We start from the raw sequence: 25,624 nt of genomic DNA, 5'->3' as shown, positions 1-25,624 counted from the left end.
GTTCACTTGTGCGCATCCCAAATGTTTTACACTATCGCGTGTGTGTGCGCGCGCGCATGGATGACATCTTCTTTTCACTTTTACAAGACTCTCCAGGAAACACAGGTGAAGTACTTCACCCCCACGCAATTCGGCTTCAACGGGGTGCTTTGTGGACGTGCAAATGGATGTTGTGGTTGCCATAGAGATCATTTAAGTTGCAACCGCCGTCGGCACTATGAGGAATTTCTGAAGGCTTTCGCGACCAATCGCAACACTTCGGTCAGTGTGATCAGTGGGAAGGTGCATTCCACACAGTATAAACAGTATAATTTTTATTTAATAAGGTCCAGTATTTTTTATTTTTTTTAAATCCACTCAGTTGAGAAAACCCTCCAAAAGTACATTCAAATATCATATTTCCTCACACAGTGGCCAGGTGCTTTTATTTACTCAAGTGCAGAGTTAAAGTTGTAAGGTGGTCATCAGGTGCAGTATTATTATTCGTACATATACATTTTTCATATAAAGGCCAGAGGTGTGTATTTATTTAATTGCAGAGAGTACCAGTCATCTACTGTAGTAACGGTAGTATAATTTTTGTTGTGTTTCGGATCAACCCCCCCGCCCCAAAAAAAATATTCTGTGTGTTTATTCCAATAAATATTATATTGTATCAAGTATTATTTTACTTTTGGAACACAATTAAAATTGGACAGTGTTGCTCTTTCATTATCACATCATGGCCTCTCCCTATCGAAGATGATTTTTTCTCAACTTTTGTGTGTTTCAAACATTTCCTTTCCAATCCAAGGGAAATGTCTGCTTTACAGATGCCACGGTTTTGGAGAAGACCTCTCTCACGCAACCCTGCGAGTCTCATCATTTCAATGGACACTACCCACTTGTGTTTATATCCACTTCCCTTGCAGCTTTACAGATGCCACCTCTGCTCTGTCAAGGTTATGTGCTGTGGTACAGGTCGAGAGTCATAGTAAGGAGGCCACTATTTGAGGAAGTATAGTGTTAATAACATTTGTTCACAAAACAAAAATAACCTAACATGCGGCAGTTGCATTGTTAATATCTCCATTAGCCAGTCAACAGGAAACCATACGAAAATATCCGATTTGAAAAACACAAACCCTCCAACCTATCGCAACAACAAAAAGAACAAGATATTTCCCAACTGTTTGCAGCAAACCTTAACAGAACTTGCAACAATAAATCCTTACTAAGTTGAGACATAAAATATTTCCAGCTAAATGTGGAACTGCAGAGCCTTCCTACAACTTGAGAGCCGTTAGCATCTCCACCATCAGCCGCTTCTTGTATCTCCGCTGACTAGCTTCCCTGATGGCCTGCCATCTCTGCAGGTCGCCCTCAGAACAGGAAGTTGGCGCACAGAGGCTGGCCTGATTGGCTGACACCTGGCTGGGCTGCGCAGTGAGCTTTCGGACCAGCATGTCGTCCGTTTCGGGACTCGGCTCCGTTCGGACGCGAGTGGATGTGTTTGCCGATGACTCCCGCGTGAGGGGGCACGGCGGGCACAGGAGCCTGGTCTTGAGTTCAGGAGGGAGGTCCCAGGGTTCAGGGATGGCCATTGGGGAGAAGTTGTCAGGGGCGCCCGACAGGGGGCGTCGCTGTTGCTGGATTTTCTCCCAACGTTGGACCACGTCGTCCTGCTCGATGTCGGGAAATTCCTCCTCCTCCTCCTTAGGAAGCTGCGTCACGATATTGATCTGTTCCTCCGACGTGAACAGGCAACGTTTTGCCGACAGCGGGGTTTTGGCTGCGGCGAGCTCGCTGTTGGACTGGAAGGCGAGGGTCCGCCTGGCAAACATGTCATCGTTCTCCAAATCAGGAACAATGCTCTCGTAATCGATCGGGTCCGGAGGCTCTCGGGGGTCTTGGCGCCCTAACAGGGGCCATTGCTGACATTTGACCAGTCTGGGACCGGAGGTGGGGTCCACTGGGGCGAACGCCATAGACGGGGTCTCTAATAAAGCGGTCCTGGGTAGGTGTGGGGTGCTGTGAGGGTGCACAGGATGACTGCAGGAGGAGAGGCAGGTAAGAGAGAAAAGGATAGAAAGGTGATGAGCGCATGCATGTGAACTGCAGTAAAAAGAAAGAAAAGGATGGCGATCGATGGTGGTGCTGGAATATGTAGATAAAAGTAGTTCATCACTCAGGGTTCAGGATGGACCAGGGGTGGGCAAAGTTTGGTGCTCAAGGTAATTTGAATAATCCTTCAAAAGGACCGATGGGCCAGGTTATTCGTAGATGAGGTTAAAAAGTGAATTGTGAAACAAAAAATATTAATGAATAATAACATTTATTTTATTTGTATTGTTTATAATTTATTCAATTATAATTATTTAATTCTTGAACATATCCATGAGTGTTTTTGAAATGGTTTATTTTACGAGGATAAATTTTTTTTATTTACAATAAATTAACTAATTATTTCATGAGGTAAGTGAATCGAAAAAATGAATGCTGTAAATAAATTGTAATTCACTAATTTTAGAGAAAAAATAAATTGAAGCAACAAACCCTCGTGAGGATAAGTAGTAAAGATGAATGGGTGGAAATATGACATCTTGATCATGCAAATGCTCGGCAGGCCGCATTTAAGAATGGAGCGGGCCGTATGTCGGCCGACAGCCACACTTTGCCCACCCCTGGGTTAGCCCCCTGAACCTTAATTCTTCATCGAATGTTGGCATTATGCTTCCAAGTTTGTGTGACGAGTTAAGGGAAGTCCATTTAGTGTTCCACAAAGGCATGTTTGGATATGTGTGGTGTGGAAGAACGCAATTAGAATGAATAAGACCAAAATGGTGAGCCAACGGGCCTTCTTTCAGATTCAACATTTTGTCAAAAGTCTTCCCAGGGCAGTGGAAGCGGTTATAAATGTACATTTTCTTGCAGTTTGACTTCCTGTGGTCTGGAATGACCCCATGTCCAAACACTTCTGTCCACACTGTGTATTTTTTTTCTGCCCAAAAAGTACATAGGATGGCAAATGATGTTATTGTTTTACGTAGGACGTCGGGACAATCTAGTCTAGAACGTCCCGACGTAGTGCAGCTGTATGGACCTTTTCCCCACAACGAGGGCGCTATGAGGCGTGGAGGGCCGAGGGGGGGAGGCGCCCGAGGGCAGCCGAGGAGTGTCGTCAGGCTCGGAATCGTCCGACGAGGAGCCCGACTTCCCGTGGCTGAGGTCGAGGGTGGAAGGAAAGAGAGGGAAGGGGGGAGGGAGGCAGAAGATGAGGGACAGCGACAGGGAGAAAGTCGGAAACGTTAGTGTGGGAAAAAAATTAAGCGGAAATGCAAAGAATCCTGCACAAATGTTCAGGAAAACGACATGCTTGGAAGAAAAGGGAGGACAGTTCAGCAAGCAAGAAGAAACCTGACACTTCATTAGGTACACTTGCACAGTCTAATCAAGACATCCAACACAAGAGCTGTGTCACAAAAATAATGCTCACTTTGGTCTATTATATTCCACTTTTTATGTCTCTGTGTGAACAATATTGTCTAACGATTAAAATAAACCGCAGTTTTATTTTTCAATGTGGAAAGGGAGTCATCAATTTATTTGTTAAAGTAGACGATGCACCCAGTGATTCATCTGGGTACTGGTCTATTATTTTTGTTTTCCTTTTTTTAGCTATGTTTAGGATGCAGACCATGTCTAGACTACCGTTTGTCACAAATTGACATACATACAAAATATATTTGTAAAGGCAGAATTTCTGACAGAGCTCATGTATTCGATCCCATTAAATGTCGGAGGTGTACCTGCTGAATTATCTTACACGTTTCTTCTCACTAGGGCCTGATTTACTAAAGGCTCGTGTGTTACAAAACGGGCTCAAACATGATTGCGTGCGCAAACGGATGTGAACGCTTCTCTACTCAGGGGGCGCAACCAGGATTGTGTCTGCCCAACATACGAAATTCATATTTAAAATTTTAATTGTGCGTCTGAAAAGCAAGTGCAAACTAGCATACAAAGCGATGTCAGCGTAGATCAAGAAATATGACAACTTTTACACGTATAAACATTTTCGAAATACCAATACAAATTATCGTGACATATCATCTATTCAGCAATGGAATCTTATTGCTTCAGAAAGATCTGACTTGGAGCCAGTCACAAGAAGGAGTCATGCCATATCGCCTTTGACAAAACTCCTTTCCATGCTGCATTCATAATTTTAACGCACTGTGACAACTGGGGCTGGCCTTATCCAGAGCAATTGTGTTGTCCCAAGATTTAAACACAATATTACGCAGAATGGGCACATACCCGTACTTCCAATTGCCACCCATTCGAGGTGGGTTCAATCAAACAAAGCAAGGCTTTTATGCAGTTGTTGGCTGCACCAAAATTATCAGAGCGATCAATTTATTTTAGGTCACGCAATAATATGATTGTCTGCCACTAACACTTCCAATTCCATCACTTCAAACTTTATTTGCTCTCCCCAATTTTCCATGGTGAAAACCAATAGAAGTGCAAAAGCCTCTTTGAAATATGGCGGTCTCCACCACTTTTACACCTGTTGACAATAGCGCACGCAATCTTGTGAGAGAACACACATTTTAGCACCGGCTATTTTGGGTCTTAGTAAATCGGGCCCTAAGTCGATGTGGACTCCCGTGCTCCTCACACACCTGAACCCTTGCATCTTCCTGTACCACGGCCTCTGAGAGCCCATCTTGATATTCTGGACGTGAATGTCCTCCTGCGGTGTCCACAACTTGGGCAAGAACTTGTGGTACGAGGCATCGCCTCCCACCAAGGGTCTGGCTCCCACCTTGCGGGCGTAGAGGTCGTCTTGCACGGGGTCGGCGTAGCCCACCTCGTTGTCCTCGTCCTCGGAGTCGGCGTACAGATCACTGAAAAGGCTGTCAGTGGACACCGGAGGGGCGGCGCTCGGCCTTCTGTTCTTCGGCGTCGCCGCTGCTTCGAGAGAGACGCCGCCATCACACGTGTGAAAGCATTTGGGTTATTAGGCAATCACGGCACACCAAAAGTAGAAGGGGCGGCATGATCCTGATCAGATCAACAAAAGCTTGAAACCAAACTACAGTCAAAAAAGAAAAAAACAGGCAGGGCAAATATAGTCGTGCAGCTGAAAATCAACCCAGCTCAAAACAGGAAACCAAAAACCCAGCAAACAGCGCTGTTAGCATGAGCACATCCAAAGATGTCGCCTGATGTTACGACGAACAAACCGAATGTAAAAGTAAGCATCCATGTTTGCGTCCTCGCCACAACACAGCCACACCGCCGCTTGTCTGACCTGCGAGCAACACCGGGGCTCACGGTCACCCTCGGCCAGGGCCCCCCCGGCGCCCTTCCCGAAACCGACGGGCCGATGGGCACGGAGAAGTTGGCAGGGGGCGCCGGCGAGGGGCTGCGGAAGCGTCGGCTGGCGAGGTCATCCATAACGACATCGGGGTCCGGACGGTCCGAGTCAGTGTCGCTGCCGCTTTCAAACTCAAAGGCCCACTGTTGGTGAGCACTAGGGGATGCGGGACTTTTGTCAGGGGGCGCTCTGGCATCACTGAGGGTGCCGTTCCAGGAAATAGGAAGGAAACACAACAGCGGTACCAACATGGACCATCGGACCACATACGAACTTCACCGGCGTCGGAAGAAAACGAGTCACAATGTAAAAGTCCAAAGACATGGGCTGTGTTTGGAATCATTCACTCATTCCCTACTCCCTAAACACTATGAAGGGATTTTTATTTTTTATTTTTTTTATATTGTGGTCTGTCAATATAGTTTACTCATCAGTCAATGAAAAATCAGTTTTCAAAAACGACTCAAGTGCCATTAATTCCGTCTGGCTGTTAGAAAATAACAACGTAGCGGATCAATGTTAGCTGGTCGAACTTCTGTAAAAAAATAACAAATAAGCTATCATAACATTGTTTTTGTGAGTGTACTTGAAAAAAAATTAGACAAATAATCCATCGAAGATATTTTCAAGCCATGACTCACGCGACGGTGCAATGCATCACGGCATATATTGCTTTTCTAGTGCCCATCGGTTGTTCACAACTTTTCTCGATGCATTGTGTGATATATGGAGGGCACTATATAGTGGACAACCGACACTACCTACTTAACCTGCCCTGTGTCACCTTTGCACTGGCAGAACTGCTTCACGCCCCTTCCGACTCACAGAGTTTATGCCTCCAATCCACAATAGAAACAACCATGAGCTCATAGCGCTACCAAACGTAATATTCTTTTTTCACGTCATCATATGATGAGGCGATTATACATTTATATGCTTTCACAGTCATAATGGCCCTTTGAGGGAAATCAGTTCGACAGGCCTGAATGTCGTGGATACGGAGTGATTCCGAACACAGCCAAAACTTCAGTTCTTGATTTAGCTTTAGTACACTACCTAGTGATCGGGAAGTCGTCCTCCTCCCCGTGAGCGGGGTTGGCCCAGCTGCGTCGGCTGTCGTCGTTGCGCTCGGCCCGTTTCTTCCTCAGCGGAGCGGGCACGTATCCCGTGGCCTTGTCTTTAGTGGGCAGGAACTGGTTGAACTGGGTGGTGACCTTCGGCGTGAGGGAGACGGAGCGGCGATACGTAAGAGACTCCTTGTTATCGGCCATCCTGAAGGCTGCGTCGGCCTCGGCGTCGCTGCAACAACCTGGCGGGAGGAAGAGATAAAGAACTGATGTTTGAGCTAGTTCTACTGGAAACTGACAAAACAAATTGATCACAATAATAAAGAAACAATGTGAATATTTGTTGCATGAAAGAGTTGATTGTTTGCTCTCGTTTAACAAAAGATATTCTCTGGCTATGTAAAACATATGCCGTCCTATATGGCCGGATTTCTGGAAGAATAACAGCTATGTTGGCCCTTCCAAAAATAGCATAGTGTAACTTTTGGGGTGGCTTGACTTGAAGAGGCAAATAACATTGGCTGTAGAAAACAAGACGGTGTGAATAGAAGGGGGAAAACCGTGTGTTCTGGCAAGAGTATGGAACCTTTTTCTCTCTTTTGGAAGCCTGTTCATTTACAAGTCAGTGTGGAGCACTGTGGAATGTCTCACTTCTCCGATTGAGGGGGGCGGATGGACCACAATGCAAGACTCTCCTTTTTAACACACACCCGTTTATCATGCTTGATGATCGCCAGTGAACGTCCAGCAAAAACCTTCCCTTGCTGAAACGAACCACTAGAGGGCGGCAGCTGTTTGTTTTCACAAAGACAACATTTTTGCGTCTTGCTGCCTCACAAATATTTGACAATCCAGCAAGATGAGGTTAAATATTTAAGGTAAACTTTGAAAAAGAAAGAACGGGAGTATAACACGGTGTGGGCTGTCAGTAAGACGTTTCCTACCCTCGCTGCTGCCTTTGAGCGTGGCGTCCGATGAGATGCTCAGCGGCTGAGAGCCCAGAGAGTCCAAGCTGTCCAAGGAGTCGTCTCTCCTGTGTCCACCTCCACTTTCTTCGCTTCCTCTTAACTGATGAAGCTCCTCTCGCTCTGAATACCAGTTGTCCCCCAAATCGCTGTCTTGGACGCTGTTGCCTTTCTGACCAGACAATTCTTGGAGAGCCTTTCAACACACACCCATGCAGATTGTGAGGAGGAGAAAAAAAATAAATAATAAAAAAACATTATTACAAGCAGTTATAATATTTAGCTCCGGCATGTGTGGGTGTGTTTGAGAGCACTCCCATGTGGAGCATGAACTCAGGCCTCTCGCTTTAACAGTTACACAAATCCTCAGTGTCCAACAAGCACAGTTCAGTTCAATTCACTTCAGTGTGCTCCCTATTGAAGACACAAATAACTAACTTTTTTTGACACTTTGCAGCCTGAGTGGTATGGTACAGGGGTCACCTTCCCCAATGCAAGCAGACTGTTAGCTTTGAAAAAGTAAAAATAAATTCCTCGATCTGCACCACTATCCGGAAAAATGCTAAACTTGCTAGCTCACCGACCAACAAACAGCATTCGAAACGTAAATCCGTAAAACCGCTTCATGCTTTGCAAAGACAACACACACAATAACCACAATGCCAATCAATACCTCATAACTAACTGACAAATTAGCTAATTAGCAAACTGACAAACAAGGCAAAACAAAAACAAGGCGAACTAAAAACATGAACTAACTTGCTAACTGCCTTGCTAACTAGCTAGCTGTCGAGTGAATAACAACTAGCTAGTTGACTAGCTAACTGACTAACTGCCCAACTTGACTGACTAGCTAAGGAACTTATTAGATAAGTGACCAAACAAAAACAAAGTGGATGAGTAGGTATCTAACTAGCGAACTGGCAAAACAAACTAGCTGGCTAACTAGATAACTGATTAGTTAACAATTTAACTAGCTGAATGATTAAATATCTATCTAGGATGCTAATAATGAACAAATACAACTACAGTAAATCACTGACGAGCTGACACACTGATTATATAAATAACTAGCTTAATATCTAACAATCTGAACAGCTAGGCTACCATACTATCTGACTAGCTAGCAGAGTAACTATCAGACTACGCAGTTAGGGAGCTAACTAATGAATGAGAAAAATAAACTAATGAACAAACAAACTAACTAACTGGCTGACTAGCTAACACAATATATTATGTAACTTCCATTCATCCGTGTTCTGTACCGCTTCTCCTCACTAGGGTCGCGGGCGTGTTGGCGCCTATCCCAGCTGACATCAGGCAAGAGGCGGAGTACACCCTGAACTGGTCGCCACCCAATCGCAGGGCACATATAGACAAACATGCACACCTACGGCCAATGTTAAAGGTCTCAATTAACGCATGTTTTAGGAATGTGGGAGGAAACCGGAGTACCCAGAGAAAACACACGCAGGCATGGGGAGAACATGCAAACTCCACACAGGCAAGGCCGGAGTTGAACCCGGGTCATCAGAACCGTGAGCCAGATGTGCTAACCAGTCGTCCACCGTGCCGCCATTATGTAACTTAGGAGCTGAATAACTAACTACTAGTTGGCTGACTATCTAACACAATCAATCTAACTACCCCAAAAATAAAATGGCTGTCACTGTTAAACACTGTTGAAGAAGTTAATTTACAATTAAACAGGCATTGCACACTCACAAAGTCAATGCAGCCCATCCCAGCTTGAGGAGCATTACAATATTATTGTTACATGCACAAAATGCTCCCAAACCAGTTGAGTCACATGTTGACGAGAGTGAGCAAGGTAGCAAACAAGACTTAAATAGGCCAGTGAAGCCATGGGATCAAATATGACTTAACACAGGTACGCCAGGTACGCCTTTAGCTTGGGCACCCCACCTGGCATGGAGGCTATGCCATGTTATCCCGCACATACCAAGGGAGCCTACAGCAATGCAATTGTGCAGTGGCTGTGAAAGAGAATTGCAATAACACTCGTAAAGAATTAAGTGCATGTTTTAATTGACTGATGTAGAATGTTACCTTGTGAAGCGCCGTGCCCAGTAAACCCTCGAACGCCTTGAAATTCAGGTAAGGGCCATCGTAGGAACGCTCGCCCTGAGCTCTTCTACCCAGCCAATAAAGGGTGATCAGCACCTGTAGCATGCAAACAAACAATCACATCGTTGAGGTTTGGCAGAGTGTTCACGGAATTGAAAAATGAACTAACAAGCTAGCAGGCTGACTAACTAACTGAACAATTCACCATCTGACTAGTGGACATACAACGACTACGAGTCCGATTTTTCAAGAAACAATTGAAAATCTAACAGTAAATCTAACAATATACTTAATGTATAGTACTTCAGGGGTCTGACTCAGGGGCCATTTGCAACCCACATATCTTTTTGTGTTGGCCTGTGGCATATTAAAAGATATTACACTAATACTCATAACTTTTTAAAAATAAATTTGCTATGTCGGCTTTAAATAACTACTTAGCATATTTTTATTATTTATTTTTTGTGTTTTTAAAAATAAACCCACTCTGTGCTATAAACGAAATGGCAAACATTTTTAAAACATCAGGGGGAGGATGACCTAAACTTCATTGTCACCGACCAACAAAAGACAACTTACATTTGTGAGTCTCCGGTCGGTCTCTTCGTCACTGTGAGTGTGAAAAGAGCAGAAAAGAGAGGTCACTGTGTGTGCATGTATACGTGTGTGTGTGTGTGTGTGGACAACAAAATAGCAGCGTCCTACGCTAGTCATTGAAAGAGCTAGAAAGTGAGAGCACAGGCTGGACTACACTGCCCGCCCTTCACACAACAACACAAAAGGCTGCGAAAACATCTCTCACACACACACACACACACACACACACACACACACACACACAAGCAAGCACGCGCACACACAAACGTGTTGCTGAAAACACTATCACGGGATTCAAAGGGAACTGCTGATTTGTTGGGTCCTTTGTAAAGGACTGTATTAATTTTACCTTTATAAATTAACAAAGGCAGCACGGTTAACAAAGGCAGCACGGTGCCTCACAGTTCTGAGGACCGAGGTTCAAATCCCGGCCCCGCCTGTGTGGAGTTTGCATGTTCTCCCCGTGCCTGCGTGGGTTTTCTCCGGGTACTCCGGTTTCCTCCCACATCCCCAAAACATGCGTGGTAGGTTGATTGAAGACTCTAAATTGCCCGTAGGTATGAATGTGAGTGCGAATGGTTGTTTGTTTATTTGTGCCCTGCGATTGGCTAGAGACCAGTTCAGGGTGTACGCCGCCTCTCGCCCGAAGGTAGCTGCGATAGGCTCCGGCACGCCCGCGACCCGCGTGAGGATAAGCGGAACGGAAGATGAATGAATGAATGAATAAAATTAACAAATAACTGGGAAAAAAACGAAGGCGCGCCGTGTGCCGCTATTTTAGCTTCCTGTGCTAGCTGCTTCCCGAAAGAGCTTTTTGTCAACAAAGGGCTTTGACGTGATCTTCTGTGACTGGCAGTGTTGCCACAGTTCCCTTGAAAAGTAATTTAGCCGCTTTAGTGATTACTTGATTTTAAAAGAGACTAAGTTAGATAAGTAACTTAGTCACATTAATATGTACGAAACGAACATCAAAGAATAGGAAGAACAGGAGCTGTCAATCACATTTGTGACCCAGCCAAAATAAAATACAGAAACTGCCGCACACAAAATAGCGAGGCAAATGAGCAAATATAGATTTACTAAGTGAATGGACAGTGTACTCACAGTTATTCAGAGATGCACACAAAAACAATGCGGTGTGTACTGACCCATTGCGGCTGCGTTGCGATCCAGACTATTCACCGCTCGATAGGAGGTAATGAATAATCAATCCAACAACAATCATAAACTCAAAGATTTAAAACCTAACACATTACTCAAACTTTTTACTCTTCACTTTTTACTAGGGAAAATGACCAGTGTAGCGACAGTGAAGCCGCACATTTCCCAGCATTTTTATTTCATAAAGCCCTGACTGTGGGTTGTATGATAAACAATCGGTGATGTTTGCCATTTTACAAGTTAGCTGGTGGTTTTACCAACTGTGTAAGTTGCTCAAAAACGTGGTCATATTAGAGAAATGTGTCACTAAGTAATGCGTTACTGGCATCACTAGTGACTGGTGTGGTCCTTTTGAGTCAATCTGCTTGTGCTGACAAACGCACAGCACTGAGTGAAGATGTTGCCTGCTACATTAGATTCTTGCAGTGGGCACTTGCTAGCTAGCTGCTGAGGGGCTAGCTTCCATATGTTCGTCACTTGTGGGACTGGCTTGTACCATCTGTCTTTGTGCAGTTTGACAAAAAGAAACACAGAGAAGATGTAGACTGCTATGTTAGCTTCCCATAATAACTGCAATCTGACTAGCTGACATATGCTTGTCACCACAGATATGAAGAGAAGACTAGATACCAGACATGTCCCAATCCAACTTTTTCACTTTCGATCCTATATCGGTATTGCAACGTAAGTAAGTCAAGTAAGTTGGTGGGGCGACGTTCCCATCTAAGGCAATACATGTACATTAAAAATAAATGAATTTTCATGAGGTTTACTTTTTCGTTAAGACAAAAGTGTGTGCTATCAATATAGAACATTTGAAATAAGAGCCAAAACAATATTTTTCCATGTGAAAGGTTATTCGCAGTTCCCTTGTTGTTATTGTATAGCGTTGTGTGCAACCGTGTGCAGCACAATGTGCAGGCATCCTTATTTTGGTTTTAATGGTAACCGCAATCATGGAATGTGCCGACACTTTGCCCCCACTAGCTTTGCGTCACCGTAGGCACGCAGCTCAAAGGGGAATGTCGTTTCTACCTATTGTTCATATCTATGCTTAACACAGGTGAAACAGGTTCCTACTTCCTGTCTTTGTGCTGTTTGGCAGGAAGGAGCACAGCATCGAGATGAAGACTGCTGCGTTAGCTTCCAGCTATCCAAAACTGGTTGATGCCATGTTTGTCACTTGTGAAGCAGGTTTCTACTTGCCATTTTTGATCTCATTCCCACTGCCTTGATATGACTCTCAGCCGGAGATGGTATTGGAACACTGAGTAAAGTAGACTGGTATGTTAACTTTGAACTAGCTGACGACTGGCTAACTGCCACATGCTTATCACGCATGAAACCGTTTCTACTTCCCAGCTGTGTTTCCATTCCCATTGGCTTCATAAGACTCAGAGAAGCATTATTAGGAATCCCACTCGTGTTCTAGGCAGGACACGCCCCGCTCCAATATTCCTCGCGTCAGGACACGCACTGCTGCAATTCGATTGGCTGCTGCATCCCGGTCGAACACGCTCTACTACTTCCAAAAGGGAAAAGAAGTATGTGACTTAAGTGTGCCGGCGTTAATATGAATCCCACAAACCGTAACCTGCCCTAATCCTAACCCATCCTATCCTTTAATGTTTTATAATGCATGTGCAATCGACATTTTATACTTGTGTGAAAGTGAATTTTAAACAATTAGGTGTTTTCACCGGTTAACTTCAGCACACAGGGCTTTGCTGTGGAGCAACCCCCCTCCCAAAAGGGTTGAATATCACCCGTGTCACAAAACAAAGCTGACAGTGTCAGTCTGTGCAGTGAAAACAACTACTTTCTGTATGCACATTGTGTACAGTTGCAATCGCCTGTGTGTCGCCTCTGTTCAGGGAGTCCCATAAACAGTGATAATGGCCCACACAGTACACCAGTGGCAAGATACTGTAAATGTACACTCATGCTGTGCATTCGTGCCATCATGCCCTATGCCCTGCTCGCTTTAATGTGATCCTTGCTCACGACCTGACCGGTACCCATGCTTGGGTGTGGGTGGAGTGTAAAACAAGGATGGTTGCTTGATTCAACAGTAACAATGACATGAATGAATTTGATAACAAATGCTGCCGTTGGAACTACACACATTCCTTGTTTGTGATGCACACATTCTTGGCAATAAACTTGGGCTCAACTGTACAAGTTAAAGTGGTTAGTAATAATGGTGTGAAATACTGCAAGACTTGCCATCAATCATATACTAAGAAATACAGAGCTTTTGTAATCAATGTAGATGCATCATCAAATTGCTACATCTGACTGAATTTCCATGACCATAAGTTGACCCCCCCCCCCCCCCCCCCCCCCCCCCTTTGTATTATTAAGTAGTGAAAACCCAAGACAGAATTTGGGCAAGGTTTAAAGGAGAGAGTGGGAAAAAAAGATCATAATCATCTTTATTTGCCAAGTATGTCAAAAACACACAAGGAATTTGTCTCCAGTAGTTGGAGCCGCTCTCGTACGACAACAAAACAAAATAACAACGAAATAGTAATAAGAACATTTCTGCACAAAATAATCACTCCAGAACAAGTTTAAAAAAGCATTTCTCTATGTATGGCATTCTGAAACAAGTGTATAGAAGTGACTTGGCTTTTTTGCTGTCAGGTCAGAGGTCGCCAAAGCCTTGTTGTCAAAGAAATATTGCCCTATATTTGATGAAACTGCAGTAGAGCAGATAGGAACGAAAGCAACGTCAAAATCGATGTTGGAATCAATATCAATATTTGGATCGATCCACCCACCACTCGTATCTTAAGCTGCTATGTCACAGAATATATTAAACATTTTATGATGAGAAAAAGCTCAACTTCCCAAACAGGAAGTGTCATGTCACACCCACTTATTTCAAGTATGCTAATTATACAGTACAAATGCACACAGCCGTGAAATATTTATTCATAACTACTGCATGCCGCTTCTTCTAATGGAGCTGGTGGTAGTAAGTTTCCACTGGACAAGACTAAAAATAAAGCAACTTTAAATAACTATTTTAGTGGGTCTAAATCCTGCGAGCGTCACTGTTTTACAATCAGCTGACAGTCAGTGTGACTCTGCAGTGTGGTTACTATTCTACCCTGTTATATTGTGCAGAAGTACTTATGGGGGGGAAAAAAGTTTATAGGCCAAATGAAAAACTACATAAGACTTTGTGGTGGGGGGAACTAAGGATAAGTTGGAAAATGATTATGCTTATAAAGAAAACTGAATGATAATTCCTAGATCTTCATAAGTTGATTTGATTTGAAAGTGCAATACTATATTTTTCAGTTCCAAATACATGTGACTTAAAGTTTTGTGCTTTAAAATACAATCACTGTGATCAGACATTATGCACACATGTAGAAGACAAAATGAGGCACAATTGTTTTTAAGAAATCTGAGTTTGTTTTGTAAAATATATTTTTTGTCATTAAATCAAAATGTTTTCCTATAGTTAAATTTTTTTACATTTTTGTCTATTTTCAAATGTCATCAAATGCACCTATGTGCAACACCTAGCAACAAGATTGAGCTTCTATCCTCAGTAAGCAAAGCAAAGCAAATTTATTTATAACGCGCATTTCATACACATGGTAACTTAATCTGCTTTTCATGATTAAAAGCAATTAAAAACAGAACATTTAAAACAAAGAGGCGAAAAAAAGTAAAAAACAAAAAACAAAAAGACAAGCTCCTGAAATAAAATGTTTATTGCCACAGGAACTATAAAAACAAAGATTGCTCACAGCGCACACCTTACAATTGTGTGTGAAAATGAAGGTCACGTCTAGAAACCTGATGTGCCCACGCTGTACGCTGGGGTTCAGTAGGAAAAATCTAATTAACTCGGTAAAATAAATATTTTAATTGGCTACTAGTTTGCAGAAACAAAATGTTTCTGTTCTCTGTAGCACTTCATTGATTTCATAAGCACAACACACTATATTTTTTTAAAGCACAATTAAGTGCATGCACGCACACACAAAATACAATGCAACACTTGAACAGAGGAGGCAACCGTGCCAGGCGTTGCGTCATCAAGTGTAAAAAGAGTAAGTGAATGAGGTCTGGTGTTTTACCACGAATAATACCACCCTCGTTTATGTTTATGGTGTGTTCGCCATTGCCAACGCCGCTGCCGCACTTCCCAGTGACGCCATGTAGGAAGGCATGAAGCTGCCACACCCGACACACACACACACGCGCAACTCTTGTCCGCATGATTTGCATTCACATAGGAGCACTAGTGGGTGTGCTGTACCGCTTGTGGTAATAACAAGCATTCCTTCTGGAACATTTCCAAATTTGATACGCAGCCAACAATTGTAAAAATGAAGAAATCTGTTGTATGTGCTCATTCATAACTGTCAAGAGGACAATGTAACCACTGCTTGTCAATCATTGGCTCCATCAAATGGCGACCACCAGCGTGACTTCGGACCCTTCAAGATATCATGAGGTACCCCTGCACGGGATAAAGAAACAGTTCTGATAATAATGGTCAGAACGACAGTGTCAAAGAAAGATGACGTTTGCTGTCATTTGTCAGTTTCTTTTGTCATACGCAATATAACGCACCTCTATAGAAAGACAACCATTTATTTAGGTTGTCAGTTGTGCTTTGTGTTTACATTTATCTGGAATGGTAGGAGAAATGTAACACTGGCTACTCGTTCTACGTTAGAGTAACTCTACTCAGTACATGCTTAAGAACTCAAGCTTGTAAAATCTACAAGCTAGTAGCTAGTAATCTAGAAGCTATTCATTTTAATTATTATACATATTTTAACTCCTCAAGGGAAATTCTATTTAAACCAACGAGTTAGTATATACTCCAAGCTAAATAACTACAAGCCAGTAGCTAGCAAGCTACAATCAAATAATTTGATTTTAATTTTATTCAGTTGACTGTATGTAGCATAATCCCTCAAGCGATATTGTACACAACATACAAGCTAATACTAGCTATTAGCAACTAACTACTGGTTACTAGCTAGTAAGCTGTAAGCTAGTACAAACTACAAACTATCAACTACTATATATTAAACTTGTAAGCTACAAGGTGGTACAAGCTTGTCAAAGCTATACTCCTCTGAAGGCTGTTCTCCGTGGAGAAGTTAAATAGTTTCCATGATTCATCTGGAAGACTTTAATTTCCCCGTCAGCCAAACAGAAAAAAAAAAAAGAAAAGAAAAAGGAAAGAGCTGGCGTTAAGTCGGCGGGGAATCACAGCTTCCAGTATGATGAATCAGGCCTGGTCAAATGTCATCTTAGAAGGTACAAAATGCTCTTCTAATCACTGGCAACTCTGCCACAACCTTCGCGATTGCTATACAACACTTTTGATATTGTCTGTACTTCACGTCACTGATAGCAGCTCTTCTTTTTTTCTTTTCTTGATAACGGCTCTTCTATCGGAGGGCAGCTATCACAGGCATGATGCAATAGGTACACCACAAAGCTCAAAGGTCAGCACATACACGTCTGATAACGCTTTTATGGCTGCCGCAGCAGTGCAAAAGTTCATGCGTATGTTACAAGTTCATAGGAGCAATTGTTACAATCCTTACCCAGTCCGCAGCCTTGTAATGTTTCAATGTAACCCGTACACAAGTCAGTATTGTTGACGTACTGTTGCAACACATCCCGTTTCGATGGCAAACCAGTCGGGTAGCGTTGAAATTCTCAAAATATTTTGGATGAGGGTTCAAACACTTCTTGCTTTTAACTTCCTATTGATTATGTTTTACTGTATTTTGCCTGTGCTAATAGTTGTCGGTGTTCATTTATTCAACTCCAGATAGAAAGAAACATCTGTTAAGGTTGAATCAACATGTTTTTTTGAATAATATGACACAATCTTACAGGAATATCGTAATGTGTGTCAGGTGGAGTTTAAAATAAAACAAAATCTAACCTTAGTGAGGATAAGTCTTAAAATGGATAAAATGGAGGGATGGATGGATAATTCAAGAAATGTGACGGACTGGGCAGAACTAAAAGGTCGTGTCACTCTTAAAGATACGCCATACGAGCTAGTATGGTTGTAACGATTCATTCAGTACATAAATCAATTTAAAATGGCTTTAAAAGGTAAATCCATCAATTCTATCGATACTAGGAAAAAACATTGGATTGAAGCACGCCGCTCTTTAAATGGATGTGTGCGTGTTTTACTTTTAGCACTTTTAATGATTACTCGATTTAAGTTTTCCTGTCTGTGATGTCGCAGCTGATTATGGGAGTATCAAACTAGTTTTTGTTTCTTTGTTTGTTTTTGGCGGCACGGTGGTCGATTGGTTAGATTGTCTGCCTCACAGTTCTGAGGACCGGCGTTCCATCCCCGGCCCCGCCTGTGTGGAGTTTGCATGTTCTCCCCCGTGCCTGCGTGGGATTTCTCCGGGCACTCCGGTTTCCTCCCACATCCCAAAAACATGCATGGTAGGTTAATTGGCAACTCTAAATTGCCCGTAGGTGTGCATGTGAGTGCGAATGGTTGTTTGTTTGTATGTGCCCTGCGACTGGCTGGCAACCAGTTCAGCGTGTGCCCCGCCTCCTGCCCGATGATGGCTGGGATAGGCTCCGGCACGCCCGCGACCCGCGTGAGGAGAAGCGGCTCAGAAAATGGATGGATGGACGGATGTTTGTTTTTGGTGCTATTGTGTGTAAATCGGATGTATGGACACATTTTGGTTCCTACGCTTCATGCTAGGACAAGCTACTATTAGCTTGTAGCTATTTTACAACAAGCTGGTACAAGCTACACTAAACAACATGCTAGTACAAGCTAGTTATGTACTTAAACATTCAAAAATACAAAGAAATCCGAGGTCAAACTTTGGAACAGATTGAGTTACTTTTGAGCAGTTTCAGTAAACATGCGAACATACGCAGGTGAAAACAACCCCTTCCATTGTGCTTGGCAGAGGGAATGAATGTGTATCTCTACTTTACAGCTAATCATATTTTGGGGGGCCCATAAAATGAAAGGTCTACAGGCCTGGAGTGCAACGAGGGTGCTTTAGAGGGACTTTGCAGTGTCAAAGGGAAATTGAGGCTGAGAATAGCACTGGTCACAATGGAGGACATGCGGCAAAAACAGCTGCTGGAGGCCACTTTCTCTTGCCGCGCGCGCTCTGATCAAGTGAAATGAAAACGCCTGACTCCTTAACTTAACTCCTCCCAGTGTTACTGCCTGCTTTTTTATGAGTTACACTATCTCAACTAATAAATTCCTGTCATGGGAAACACGGCCCAATTTCGACACTTTTGACTTCTTCCCACCCCCCCAAAATTCAAACACATGCTACTCGAGTCTCTTTTCTCAATCACAGTCCCTCTCAGCACACAGAGGTATAAGTAAGCGCACCCCCGTATGCATTGCAGAATGCAGGGGGGCATTCGAGGACGCTATTAAAAGCTCCTTTTCAGAGTTACGATACCATTCCGATCAATCCTGCTTGTCAAACCAACCCCCGGACAGCCTAAAAATAGGACGGGGGTTCCACCTTCTATCACTTCTCTCCTTCTCTCACATGGTGGCAAAGAGAGCTGAACCAGAACAAGTGCGATGGCAAAGTGAACCAGTAAATTAAAAAAAGTCCATTGGCGTAAATGCAGCGTATCTACTGTTTCCGCTCAAACAGCGGCTGGTGGAGATGTTGTAATCAACTGCAGAGTGGACAAGGTTCAATATTTGATGACATTATATTTGATAATTTCCCCAAAAACAAACAATTCAGCTTGATTAAAAGAATATATATTACAACATGTACTATGTCAAGTATCTATTGGGGTTAAAAGCCTTTTCACTCGGTTTTCTTGGTGTTCACATGGGACTACGGCAGACCTCTTATATTACCCCCACCCCCTGCATGAAACAATAAATAACTCAATTACAATGTACACCCTTGATGTACAGTATTGGATTTTTCTTCACTGCCTTTCTTCCTCATGTCTGCATGTTTTTATGTGGTTTATGCCAAGACTGATACAAACTGAAACAGATACAATGTACAGTAATATTAACAACGTAAGCCATGAAACAAAACGACCGAAACGGAAGTGGCCGAGAAGATAAGCGACAAGTTTACGACTCATTCCAAAGCTCCATAAAGAAAAAGTGTTTGACGCACTGATATCATATTGTACCATAGGGCATCATTGTTGGCTCGGAGGGTGTGTCACGATAACGTGGCAGATTTGTTTGTTTAGCGTACGTACAGTTGATCTCTATGTCTCTTATGTGCTTTCAACATCACTTTCTGGGCCAACCAAGCATGGCTAATCCAACCCGGGGTGGATCATGGGAAAGAAAAAAAAGAAAAAATGCTGGAAAGTGCCTGTGAGAAGGAGCTCAATGACAGACGCGTGACAGGACGGGCGCTGTTACGACGCGCCAAGGCCACAAGTTCGTTCCCTGGGAAAAGGCGGGATAACATCCAAAGGATATCGAGGGAAGATTGTGGATTAAGTGGAAGCAGCGTTATTAAATACCAAGTTAACAAAGCAACAGTAAACAAAATTCAATAGTTTGTCATCAATCTTGCAGCTTTGTCAGAATCAGCAATGATGATAAATCCGGTCGGCCAATCAAAAGCAGGTTTCCTTGCAGTGAAAGGACGTTACCAGTCGGTGGCGCTAATGCGCCATTAAACTGCTTTGCCAATCAACACCAGAGAAGAAGAAGAAAGGACAATAGATTAGGTACAGTTGTGTTTTGTGCTCAGATTCTCTGTTTTGTATTTTTATTACATTTGAATGATTCTTTATTGCGACGTAGATATACAGTGTATTTGATCATATTTGTATGATTATTTTTGAATGAAGAGTTATATTATTCTAGTTTTTATTTTGGGTTGGAAAAGTCTCCCCCCAGAGTCCTAATGGTACCCCCTCCATGGACCATGAAGCAGCCTGCTGTCATTACAGCGCTGATAAAACAACAATTACTAGGTATTGGGCTCAGCTCCATCTTCTATGTTGACAAGCATGTGAAAATATGATTGCTCGCGCAGCACCTGTCCTGTACGTCCATTAAAGCAGTGATTCTCAATTGGTGGGTCAGGACCTGATTTTCTTCAGTACAGCAGCACAGAGGCGTACCGGGTTCCCACACGGAAAATGCTAGAAAAGCGACAAGAAATACTTCTTCCTTGTGCTCAAGCCACTAGTTGATTCTGTAAACAAATACAGTGCAGTTCAGCCTTTGGCTGGCCGATGTCATGGCAAGCAATATGCCTTTGGCGCTGCGGCAAACCCATTTGAAACGGCATTTAAAAATATAATATTCTGTTTATGTTTTCAGAGGCTATCTTTAAACCCCCCAAAATCTTTTTTCGTCATTTCTATGAAAGCGGGTTGCAACTTCGCAACAATAGGAAGATGCGGGTCCCAGGTGATAACGGTTGAGAACCACTGCTCTAAAGTGTGCCTCACCTAGTCGGCTCTCTCCTGCGGCCTCACCTGAGGGCAAAAAGCGAACAGGTTGTTCGACATGCCGCTCTGCTGGCAATACTACAACCACAACAAAAAACAACTAAATGACTGTATTGCACCTACAACCCAGACGAGGGCCTCACTTTTATTCCTCTGAACTGAATGTTGCTCCCAAACAAAGAAAGTGATGGGATCAAAACATACCAGAGATTGCATCAGTGAATCATACTTCATCAGAAACACATAACTTCAACGTGAACATACATGTCAAACTAGAATGGCGCTTCAAAGCCAAAGCCAAACAATCCCAATTTGGATCAGCACCAAATTGTGCACATTCATACAGTAGATAACGCACCCGCTGCATATGCTTGTTTTCGTCATTTAGATTCATGCACTTTTCAATTGGAAATTAAAATTGATAATTGTTTTGTAGTGACAACAAGCATCGGGGGAAAAAAACAAAAGTTTTATTGGTGGTCGAATTAAAAAAAAATAATTCTTGGAATGTTTACAAATGCGAAAAATAAATCCTGGCACTTTGGCATAAAAAATTCATGCGGTCTTTTCTGGGTCAGTAGTTTCTAATGTAATACTTTTGTCAAAAATGCATATTGAAAAAAAATAGACAAAAGTAGAAAAAAATAAAATAAAATAAAAACCAGTCCCCGTAAAAAAGCATGCCAAAGCAACATGTGGCACTATAACCTCAAATTTTAAGTGTATTTTAGCCAATCAGAAGCCTTCTGGCAATGCCGAGAAAAGACACGATAACGACAAAAGCAAACAGAGGAAAATTACACACACAAATAGGGAAGTGGAGTAAGTCATAATAATAATAAAGTAAGTCATCCGGGAAAAAGGCATCACAGGCGAATAGAGGAAAATGTCCAAAACAATCTTGCAATATTAACAATTACAAAAATATTGCCGACCCCCACAGAGTGCCTTCCTGAGCGGCTGCCCATATTAGAAACCACCGCTGGCCACAAATATTGCAATTTTAACAGTGAAAAAAATATATATACATATATAGAAACTATTTTAACAACAGCAAGGGGAGAGAAAAACAAACAAACAAAAACGAAAAAATAGGATATGCACTTTAATCCAGTTCTGCAACAAAATAGTTTGCGTTCCTGTTAAGCCAATGCGCCAGCTCTCAATAATGTTTAAAGGAACGCTGAGGTTTTTTTTTTTTTTTTTTGCATAATCCTGCGAGCAAAGAACAAGATCACCTGCTCATGACTGAATTTTGACGTTTTTGCACTACTACATTAAATAATAATAAAAAATACTAACATTTGAATCAGTATTGGAAAATAACATCCGGATCTGCACAAAAATTCAACGGGTTCTTCCTTGACCTTAACCCAAACCGCTGCGATTCCCTTTTGCGGAAATTGGTGAAGTGCTTTTAAGACTATTCTGCCAACAGACAAAGGGCAGTGATGATGCCGGTTGCAATTAATAATGTGCTCATGCGCTGCCAGTGCGGAGCTACATTCAAAGTCTCATTCATATGCTACACAAAAAACAAAACAAAAAAAACAAAAAAAAAACAGAAGCATACGAGCAGAAGTTAGCCGCTTACTTGACCGTGACTCTGGACGACAAGTCTTGGAGGTCTCCGGGGTGAAAGAGCTGCGCCTCCTTGAGTCCGAGCTTGAGGCAGGCCTTGAGAAAGACGTTAATGTTGTCCTGGATGGATGAGAACCAGAGAGCACGAATGAGGGCTGTCCACCACCACCACAAACAAAAAAAAAAAAAAACAAGTAATCACTCAAGAATTTTCTGGCAGCACAAGCGACGCAGCCTGCGACGCACTGCTTCCAAAGTTCATATCGTACAGGCAGGCAGGGAGGAGCATGTGCGTGTGTGCGCGCGTAACAAGCAGCTGACTGATGGCAGCGACGCCACCTGTGGGCAGGGCTCGGGTGAATGAGGAAGTGTGACATCACAGGCTTTTTGGTTTTGTTCCTCCTCCTCTTCCTCACACACGACCTGTGGAATCTGAGGGGCGGTGGTCTATTTTGGAGATGGTTGCTAGGAGACGTCAGGTGATAGAAACTCACAAAATCTTACCCTTTACATTTTACATTTCCTTATAAACTTTGGGGCAATTTAATTAATCAATTGTCATTACATAAATGAATCAATGAATTTATTGATTATCATTTCAGAAGAAATTTTATATTTATCTATAACTACTTTTTTCTGATATTGTTTTTAATTGATCAGTGTATGTTCATCTTTATTCAATCTACAGTGCAATCGGTCTAGCTGAATGTTTTGAACTCTATTTAAAGGTACCGTAATTTCTCGTGTATAATGCACACAAGTCAATAGTGCGCATTATACATAGGTATAGGGGCAAATGGAAAAAAAACTTCACCATCTAGTGGTTATGAAAAAGCTGTACACTTTCATTCCAAAATGCCACTGCCACCTAGTGGTTATAAAAAACTGTAGCGTACACTTTCATTCCAATATGACAGAGGTACGTATGACTGCATATATGTACAGTTGTGCTCATCAGTTTACATACCCTGGCAGAATGTGAAATATTTTATTTTTTATTTTTTTTATATATGACTGATGACTGAACAACAACCATCATTCATTTCTTTATGGTTATGTTTTGTTTAATGATAACGCTTTTCTGAAATGCTTGACAGTTTAATTTGAATCCCATTAAAATAAAATGAAATGTGTTTCGCCTGGTCCTTCATGTTTTCTTTAAAGAATTGTACCCATCTTACAAATTCTGCCTGGGTAATCAAACATATGAGCACAACTGTGTGTTTTCTAATTTACTAAATAAAAGTAGGGCTGTGAATTTCAAAATAAGAGCAAGTAAATTAAAAAAAGGATTACATGCTCATATAAAGTCCTAAACTTCAGAATAATTCTTTGGAGAAAAAAAAACTAACAAAATACAGATAATACTTCATGTTTTGATCATATGGGTAGAAGCATAGTCATGCATTGTAAAAATGGATTATACATAGGTAGAAGGGTTTTCCAGAATTTTGAGGTGCGTATTATACATGGGTGTGCATTATACATGAGAAATTACGGCGGTATATCTTTAGATGTATAATGTATTTGTATTGTCATTTAATTATATTAGGGCTGCAGCTAATGATTATTTTAATAATCAATCTGTCAATTATTTTTTCAATTAATCAATAAACTAAATTTTTTTTTATTTCCAACCCTTTATTGAAAAACAGGACATTATTTAAAATTGACTGTACAGAAAATGCAAAAAAAGAAATAATAATAAAAAAAAGAAATAAAAAAAAAAGATTAAGATTCATTTACTGGTCTGGTTTGTAAAATGTCAGAAAATATACAAACATGTTGATTATTGGATTTCAAAGGTACACATTTTTAAAATTATAGTTGTATTAATATTTTAGTATTTTTTTTTACCAAATGTTTTGTTATACCATGCCGCCCAGTATAATAATAATAATATTAATTTATTCAATTAGTACCACTTGTGAAATTTTACATCAATCGGTGTATTTATTTATTTTTATATATTAATTTTTTCATATCATTAAAATAAACATCAATAAGTAATCTACCTATTAGTTCAAATTGTATGATTATTTGATTTATTAATAAATAATTCTTTCCCATTAATATTCATATTACTTATTGATTTCTTAAATTACATTTTGGGTTGATTGGAAGGATGCATTTCTTAACGTTTTGAAATCCTGCTTCAGCCCAACAAGACTTCAACACCTGCAGAACTTGACCGCCGGCGGCTTATTCTGGAGATAGTTTCCTCAAGATGCGAAGGTAGAGAAACGGAGCAAATATTAGCCTAAAGTGAGTCAAATGAAGCTTGTTTTAGCTCATTTTACATGCAAATGCACAACACGATGCATTTCTCTCTGTGCTAAAGCGAGTTGCGAGTGCGGACGTGGGATGACATCATCATGGTCTACGATAATTGCTGGGTAGGCTCTATATTTAAAAAGGCCCAAACATGCTGGCTTCGTAGGCCACTGTGGCTGCCCGCGGGACCATTACACAACCAGCCTGTCTTTGTAATAAATACAGGACCCTATCATTAATATGTAAGATTAAAGGAAACCAACAAAATAAAGATCCCCCACAGCGGATTTCGCATTTAACTCAAGGGTGGGGAAACATTTCATTTTGGTACACCAAGCTCAGAGTAGCAAACTAGGGTCATATATTCCCGATGCCAAGATCAAACACATATTTATTATGATATACCAATAATGTGTGGGATAAACGTCTTCTTTATATTTAGAATTGCACGGCACGGCTGGATCAAATCGTAGCAGGACTGAGCGCTGCAGCAAAGTGGAGACTGTGGATTATAATAGAGCAGTGAGCAGCACTAACGTACAGCAGGAGGTTAAGCTAACATTAGCATGGTACATTTTGGAACACCACCAGCAACAACAGCAATGGAGGAGAGTGGGGGTCTCGTATTATTTCGTAATAAGACACGTTTTATCTAACGGGACACAAGAAAGCAGAAGGCTGCAGCCAAGTGGAGACTGGAGCCCCCAGAGCATTAGGATAAGTTTACGTTAGCAATACATGTACTTCTTTATTTTTTTGCATTTTGTACCAGTCGAAAGGAGACAAGCTCACAACAACAATGGAGAAGAAAGAGGGTCTCCTGTATTTACTTCTTAGTACGGAGACACATTTTAGCCAAAGGAAGAATGCGGGCAGCCAGAAAATGGATTGCTGCACCAAAGCGGAGACTGTGGCATTTAATAATTCAATGTCCTGAGGAACAGGAGGAAGCGAACGTTAGCACGCGTGTTTATCTTTGATATTTCTAGCCTTCTTTTAATTGTTTTTTTGGTTTGTTTGTTTCTTGCACAGCCAGATTAAAAGCTACAGTGGGCCCTCTATGGCCC

The 25,624-nt window shown here is 41.9% G+C and overlaps 2 protein-coding genes across 10 annotated transcripts in view; both read right to left on the bottom strand.

Annotated features, from left to right (window-relative positions):
- Window positions 1–25,624, bottom strand: part of lmo7a (LIM domain 7a) — a 62,787-nt gene that overhangs the window by 16,304 nt on the left and 20,859 nt on the right. For all 9 annotated transcript variants that reach the window (XM_061792853.1, XM_061792852.1, XM_061792858.1 and 6 more), the window contains exons 5-9: window positions 22,297–22,403; window positions 10,065–10,095; window positions 9,468–9,581; window positions 7,377–7,593; window positions 6,422–6,674 (exon numbers count right to left, since the gene is read on the bottom strand). In XM_061792853.1, coding sequence (XP_061648837.1) covers window positions 6,422–6,674; window positions 7,377–7,593; window positions 9,468–9,581; window positions 10,065–10,095; window positions 22,297–22,403 — 722 coding nt within the window. The remainder of the gene's footprint in view (window positions 1–6,421; window positions 6,675–7,376; window positions 7,594–9,467; window positions 9,582–10,064; window positions 10,096–22,296; window positions 22,404–25,624) is intronic.
- On the bottom strand, window positions 300–3,041 carry LOC133486968 (LIM domain only protein 7-like). Its single transcript, XM_061792861.1, has one exon. The coding sequence runs from the start codon at window positions 1,965–1,967 to the stop codon at window positions 1,266–1,268; it is 702 nt and encodes a 233-aa protein (XP_061648845.1). The 5' UTR covers window positions 1,968–3,041; the 3' UTR covers window positions 300–1,265.

The sequence above is a fragment of the Phyllopteryx taeniolatus genome, chromosome 12, assembly GCF_024500385.1.
Source record: "Phyllopteryx taeniolatus isolate TA_2022b chromosome 12, UOR_Ptae_1.2, whole genome shotgun sequence".
Lineage (NCBI taxonomy): Eukaryota > Metazoa > Chordata > Actinopteri > Syngnathiformes > Syngnathidae > Phyllopteryx > Phyllopteryx taeniolatus.
This window is presented reverse-complemented; position numbering and strand designations above follow the sequence as displayed.